The following is a 7,609-nucleotide window of genomic DNA, read 5'->3' as shown; positions in this document are numbered from 1 at the left end:
CAATTTTACCTTCCTTCTCCACACATAGACCTAGAAAACCTTCTCCCCTAAAACTATAATTGAGGGAAAAAAAATCTTTCTTCCACATAGTTATTATACCACCCGATGCTCCATTGGCATCCAAGTAAGACCATTCAACATCAACTCCTCCCCACAACTCTCTAACCACATCCACACCAATTCCACTAAGTTTAGATTCTTGAATAAAGCAAAGATCAGCATCTCCTTTTTGAATTAGGAATCCAACTCTCTTGCGTTTAGCCCGATTCCCGCCACCACGAATATTATATGATAAAATTATCATGGGGGTGCATGGTTTTGGGTCCCCTTTGCCACCTTCTCCTCTTTATGATCCCTCAACTCCATTTCCTTCAAACTTTTGATCGGGTCAAAATTTTCAGAAATGTTGATGATCCCCAGTCTTGATATAGAATTCCAAATCCCCTCTGCTGCATTGTTGCTCCCACTGTTAGCTCCTCTTCTGTTGCAGTTCCTAATATTCGAACTTGAGATGGACTCACAAGTTAGAGGTATACCTCCAGAAAGGTAATTATTTTTGGCAAACGAAATGGTCTTGTTGTTGGCTTGTGACCCAGGACTTAGTTGAATTATCTTTCTATGTTGAATCCCACTCTGAATTGGATGGGAAAATTCAAGAACTCTCTCCCCTAAATCCAGCACCTCCCTGATCTTTTTCCTCGTATTTTTAGAGTTCTTTACTATTTGGCACTGATCATCAAAACTCAACTTTTGAAATTTTCTGCTTCCTACCGCTGTCTTCTTCCTAATGAAATTCGTTTTCTTCAACTGAAAGCTAACGTTTTTCTTGGAAAAATTAGAAGAGGTAACGGTTGTGTTCTTAGTGCCGGCTTTAGTGCTCTTGCTGTTGCTCGAAAAATCCACCTCCACTGTTTCATTCAAATTAAGTCTGCTGGGCCCTACCTCCTTTTCCACGTCATTAATAAAATTTTCTTTTAAGTTAACAACTTTGACCGGGTCATTCAAAAGTGGGCTTTCCGTGTGGACCCCATACCCAAAAGATTTCTCCAACGTTCTATTAATAAAGTAAGGTGAGGAATCGTTTGCTACCAAACCTGCTGGTCCCACACGTAAGAAACCTACATCCTCCTTTCTTCTCAGCGGCGAAATCTCAGAGGTCACAATCTCCAATCCTCTGCTGCTAGTTTTCATGGATATAGGATCAGTGGTGGTTGCCTTTCCAGAACATGAGAAAAGGTTATCCGAAACAGAGTTTATATCATTAATGCTTGTACAGAGGGCCTGCTTCTTTTTTGATATGTCGCTTTCTAGCTTCTGCGCTTCTGACACTCCGTACCCATCACCACCAAGAAATTTGCTCTGTACCCTAGGCGATTTGAGATGATCACCGGAGTTATCGCTTGGAGGCTGAGCCGGATTCCGGTACCGCTTAGGGTTGAGAGTCGGGCAAGCATAAGAAGCTTCATCTTCTCCGTCCGGTAATCCCATGGGAGAAAACGCTTCTTCCTCTTCTGAACAAGAATTTGAGCAACGAGATGAGCCTTCCGTCTCCTCTTTGTGGAAAGAGACATCCTCAATGACCAGTAAGTTGTACCAGTTTCCATCAATACAAGCTTTAACTTTGTTTCTAATTTGTTCCATCGATTCTGTGTAAATCATTAGGGTTAGCACATCCAATCTGATGGGTTTCTCGGTGATGGATTGGGAATTAACAACAGTCCCGATGTCAGCCAGAAGGAGATTGATGAAGTTCTCGTTTCTGACAAAACAAGGTATGCCATAGATAGAGATCCACGCCACTCTCGCACATTCCGCATCCGTTTTTCTCCAATCTCTAACTTCTTTGAACCACTGATCTTTCCACTCTCCTCCTTCTGTTAACAGGTTCGCCAATTCACCTTCCCTTTCCTCCTCCAGAAGGCATAGATTGGGGCCTAGAGCAGACGCAGATATATAAAAGAAACCTTCTTCAAGAAGGCTCTGAGCCACACCATATGCAAGTCCTGGTCTTCGAGCAACCCCGACTTTGGCCTTACGGTATCTGTTGGAATCTGACTCAGAGGTGGAAAAGAAAAAAGATTTGTTAGCCTCTTTGTTGACTGCAGGGATCTTAGTTTTGGTTCCTGTGATGGCTTCCAAAAAAGATTTAGATGGACCCGAGCCTCCCCACTTCGCAGGTATGGATTCATTAGGAACTCTGTTCTCCAAGCCATGATCAGCATGAATTTTCCTTCCACTGCCCTTTACTAGTCCTTCAGTCTGCTTGTTCCTTTCTCTGCCCTTTGCTAAAACTTCTTTCCTTTTAATCTTAGAAATATTAGCTTTCAGTTTGACACCATCTAACCATACATTGTCCATTTTAGTCTCCAGATTCTTTTCATCAGACGCATTGATAAATCTTACGAATCCGAAACGTTTGCCTCTCCAATCTCTCTTTGGAGGTATCACAATCTCCTCTATCATTCCAAGCTCCTTGAACTCCATAAACAGGTCTCTTGCATTCCAATTGTCCCCAAAGTCTGTAAAAAACATTGTTGTTACCATGTTTTCCTCAATCCATGTTCCTTTTTCAGAATGTCCCACTTTGCACCTCCTCCTAAACTCCTTCTGTTCCTCTCCTTCACTGTAGACCATCCTTCATCCATGGTTGCTTAGTTGGAAGTTGAAAAGCCTAAAAGTCAGGAACTCTCAGTACTCTCTCTCATTTTTTTTTTTTACTGAAAACTACTAAACATAAGACATAATCTCAACGAAAATATATTTAGCCAAATTATTGTTAATAATAAATCCATACATTTAATAACTTGTCCCCTAATTTTAATAATTCAACAAGAACTCAAAATGTGAACTCAAAATACATGTGAATTTTCTTGATATTTTGCCTTAGGACATTAAAAAAGTCATATAATTCTTCCTATAGTTGTATATATAATTTGTGTCTCTATCAAACAAATGTTGTCTTCTTGTTGTATATCATTTGTGTTCTTATTAACAAAATATTGTCTTCCTCTTGCAGTGTATATCATCTCGGTTCTTACCAAACAAATGTTGTCTTGCTCTTGTTGTATTTATAATTTGTGTTTCTTACAAACTAAATATAAACACACGCAAATTCATTTGCACTTTGATGGAAGACGTGATGGATCAACGCTTGCAGATGCATCCATTACATTTTGAATATCAACTGCACATAAATCATAAAATCATTACCAATGTGATATCACTTATATAGTTGTCACCCTTAAAAAAACACTTCAAATAACACAAACTTTAAAGTCTTAATGATAACGAGAATCATTCATGAAGATAAAACTATGACTCACCATATTTAATCAAGAAAATTACGGTCGTTGTAAGGAAAAAAAAAAACAACTTTAACAAAAGATGAATCTGATTGCATCGTAGAAATTTCCGCCGAATAAATAAACTTCATCTTCAACTAGCAAGATGCTGCTGCATATTTTTAAACAAGATTTAGTAGTGATTAAAATATCTCATACCAATGTAATATAGTAGATTGGGGATCAGATCTAAAGAAATATTACAAATAAATACCAGTATTTAAATCATTACAAATAAATACCAGTATTTAAATCAAACTCATGGTACCGCCATTGAATCGGGTTGAGAAACGTTTTTTTTTTTTATCTTTCAAAAAAAAAAAAGTTGTAAGAGATACCACCTTACAAAAATTAAATAACATCCCCTTAAATTTTGACTACCCGTTGTTGAAGAAAGTTTTGGGTAGGTGGAGAAAAGGGAACGATACTTATATTATTATATTCTTGAATGTTTATAAATTTTGGTTTGATACAAACTCAATAACATCCCCTTTATTTATACAAGTGGTATTCCTAAATGAATGACTAGGATTTTGCCACCACAAGCTTAATCTAATGGTTGTAAATCACTTTCTAGAACTTTCTCTACTATACTTTAAAAATACTAACTTATCCTTATCTTCTAGAGAATTTCATGGATCTCTCTAGAATATGCTTCTAGAAATTGAACTTACTATACCACAAATTTGGGCTTAAAATTCCTAAGGCCCAGAAACTAACAACCCAAAATCAATTTAAAAATTCAACACCCCCTTTAACTTGATTTCGTTACTTCAAGTAAATAAATATCTTAACTTGAAAAATACTTTTAACTTGAGAGGCTTTGTGAAGATATCAACTGCTTGATCATGCGTCTTCACGTACTCCAACTACACACCATTGTTAGATATAGTGGTAGAGTGTGTCAATGTGCTTATAACTTCAATCATGGAAGATTGTATTCTTTCAAAGTTATTGCTGACTTGTTGTCCACGAATATATTGGTCGACTACTTTGCGGCAAACTCAACTCCTTTAACATGTTTCTTATTTGGATTATATGACAAACAAATGAAGTGGTTGCCATGTAGTGATGGAAAAAAATCCGTACCCGCCAATATCGATGGAAAACAAATGAAATTACTTAAATATTGTTTGTTTATTATACTCTGTCTTTTCATCTTCTAAAAAATTTGTTTTCTCACATATTTATTTTGGAAGTTTTCTTTGAAGAAAACCTTTTTACATTCCATACAAATCCTACTGACTATTTCGTATTGAAACTTCTTTACTCCATACCCCATTTCAATAATTTTATCGTTCAACTAACTAGTACCTCCCTTTCTTAATTCAACTAGTGTCTTTCTTTTTAATTCTCTATTGTCCGCTCTTTCACCATAAATCAGAATCACAATATATCTTTCATTTTTTGCTAGAAATGAAATGTATGGAAATTATGTTTTTGTGAAAATGAAGGAAATTAATGTGATGAAATTTTGTTGTTAAAATAAGAGAGATTTGTATAGATATTATGTGATAATAACTTCTTGCGTCTTTAAAATAAGTTGAATTTTTTTTTTTTTGAAAATAAATGTTATCCATGGATATATGTAAATATCTGCGAATACCTTACAATCCACGGATTATCCGTATAACGGATACCAGCACACATATGGGGCAAGTATGATTATCGTTTTTATCCAACGGGACGGACACGAATATCACACAATTTTTCCCCATGGATATCCATTTACATCCCTACCTCCACGTAATCTGCCCCACAAGTCGAAAGAGTGACAATCAGCTGCTTCTTTGATATTCCTGTGAAGGATGTGTTTCCAATGTATAAAACAATGCCACTTGAGCTTTTCTGGTCATCTACAAGAGAGTGTGGAGGGATTCTATTTGGTGGAGGGATGTTTTATTATCCGATAATTATGTTAACTTGCAGGATGATCACATTGCAACCACGGTGAGTGTCGTGTCGGTAATGGCGTATGAATTTCGTTCTGGTATGCGCGTTGGATTGGTAATCAAGACTTGAAAGATGCCTTCCCTGAGATCTATTCGCATGTTGCAGACCAACTTCAAGCATCGCTGAAGCTGAAACATGGCAGGGAGCAGTCTAGAGCTGGAACCTTTCAGTTCTGGTGGAAAACCAGGACAATGTTCCTACTGTTTTATGGGAGGAATTTATTTATGTAGTGCAGGTCGTTAATCTGCAAAAAGATGTCACTGACAGTTTCAAATGGAACAGGGTCGGTGACGAATGTTTCACAGTTAAATCAAGTTTTGACATGTTTAAGGAGAAGTTATCTGCCCCTCCTCTGGCTGCGGATAAGGTGACCGCTATTAATCATTTGCATAAGGTGTGTGTTCCTCCCAAGTTGCATTTATTCGGTTAGAGAGGAGAATATTGACGGAAGCTAGCTATTTAGTTTGCATTGTGTTTGTCGGAGGAAGAATTGTTAACTCATCTTTTGGGGCATTGCTCGATTGTGGCAAGAGTTTGGAAGAAAATTTATGAGTGGATTGGTATTGTAGCAGTAATTTGGTTGGCTAAGGCTTGGAGTCTTTCGTTGAAACAAAATGCAATGCTATATCTCTCCTTTAATGGATTCTTGGCCTATTAAAAAAAAAACACAAAATCTATAAAGTTGACTAACTTAACACATGTCTAGAGAGTGGAAATAGCACAAAAGTATAAGGAAATACGAGGAGAAAACACATTATTTACATACAATAAGAATTTTTTTCATTTATTTCATTCTATTCTTATTTATTTCCTGTTTGAAAATCCATTCATCATTTGCTTCACATGCAATGGTTAACATAACATATGTCAAGAGAGTTGAAATAGCAAAAAAATTATAACTAAATATGGGGCGAAAACACATCCCTAACATAAAATAAGTATGTTTTTCATTTATTTCATTTCACCCTTATTTATTTCATGTTTGAAAAGCCATTCATCATTTGCTTCACAATCAACGGGGACCATTAATTAGAGTTGTTTCTAGAATCCGAATTTGTTTAGAATCTTGAATGTTTGCAAAGTATCAACATCAATAGTACTTTCATTGGAGTTGATTTTTGCTGTAGCAATATCTTCAAGAAGAGGAAGATACTGAATAACCTAGAAAAACATAAAATGTTATCATTAAATTAAGAAAAAAGGATGACAGTAAAAATGCACAAGCAAAATAGTATAACATTATTAAAAAAACAGGAAATTAACATATAAGATTATAAATGAAAAACCTCCAAATGGTTTCACATAAATAAAAAATTCATTAGCAATGTGACAAAACGACATATATGTTGCTTTAGCTCTGAATGAGATCTCATGAATGCACATTGATTCCAAAACAAACATAAATAATTGAAAATCTATGCAATTGAAAATAAGATTTAACTATTGAATGACAGCAGATACAAATAACCTATAATGCAGCCACCTTAATATGTTCAAATCTATCCAAAGGACGAGAATCCAGCAAAATTATATTCAAATATTGCAAACTAAAGAAACAACCAACACACACTACACAATAAGGAACTCACATAACATAAACTTTAAAATCTTAACGAAAACAAGTGCCGAAAATAAGAAATATGACTCACCTCATTTAACCAAGGAAATTACGGTCGTTAAAAAAGAAAAATATATTTCTCACAACAGACAAGTCAAATTGCGGTCGCTTGGTAGAGATTTCGGCGGAATGAATAAACTTCATCGATAGGCTGAAGCTGCATATTTTAGAACAAGATTTAGTAGAGATCAAAATATCACATACCAATGAAATTAAGTGAAATATAGTAGATGATGATTGCATAATTCAGATCTAAAATAATAGTACAAATGCATACCAGTATTCAAATCAAACTCACGGTGCTATCATTTGATTCAGGATGAGTTGGTGTTAACAGTGGGAGATACGGCTATAGTGAAATGGTAGAAGGTACGCACGGTTGAATTTAAAGCTAGGGTTTGGAATTAGGTAATGGATTTTTATTTATATCAATGGGTTATTGTGTCTCTTTGGCCCAATAGCAAAAATTTTAATACATCAAAAAAATAATAATTTTATATTGAGGATAAAAGCATAATAATAAAGTGAATTGTTTTATTACATTAATATATTTGGATGATAGAATTGTTAAGTGGTGTGACAGTGAAATTTATTTTTTTAATAGACAATCCAATAAAAGGGACTATAAGGGATGCTCCTCCCAAAAACAAACTAATCACCCTCTATAGCAAAGGAGTGGATTGGTGTTCCAATAAAA

The 7,609-nt window shown here is 35.5% G+C and overlaps 1 protein-coding gene and 1 long non-coding RNA gene across 2 annotated transcripts; both read right to left on the bottom strand.

The window, feature by feature from the left end:
- Positions 1-300: 300 nt before the first annotated feature.
- LOC131605958 (uncharacterized) lies at positions 301-3,796 on the bottom strand. The gene is made up of 2 exons (XM_058878245.1): positions 3,584-3,796; positions 301-3,453 (listed from the first exon to the last, which is right to left on the bottom strand). The coding sequence occupies exon 2, from the start codon at positions 2,632-2,634 to the stop codon at positions 301-303; it is 2,334 nt and encodes a 777-aa protein (XP_058734228.1). The 5' UTR covers positions 2,635-3,453; positions 3,584-3,796.
- Positions 3,797-6,092: 2,296 nt separating this feature from the next.
- On the bottom strand, positions 6,093-7,297 carry LOC131603755 (uncharacterized). Its single transcript, XR_009284490.1, has 3 exons — positions 7,190-7,297; positions 6,944-7,069; positions 6,093-6,455 (listed from the first exon to the last, which is right to left on the bottom strand). It is a non-coding gene; the product is annotated as an uncharacterized LOC131603755 (long non-coding RNA).
- Between the last annotated feature and the right edge of the window lie 312 nt (positions 7,298-7,609).

The sequence above is a fragment of the Vicia villosa genome, linkage group LG5 (genome assembly GCF_029867415.1).
Source record: "Vicia villosa cultivar HV-30 ecotype Madison, WI linkage group LG5, Vvil1.0, whole genome shotgun sequence".
Classification (NCBI taxonomy): Eukaryota; Viridiplantae; Streptophyta; class Magnoliopsida; order Fabales; family Fabaceae; genus Vicia; species Vicia villosa.
Note: the sequence above shows the minus strand (reverse complement) of the source record. Positions and strands in the feature narration are given on the sequence as shown.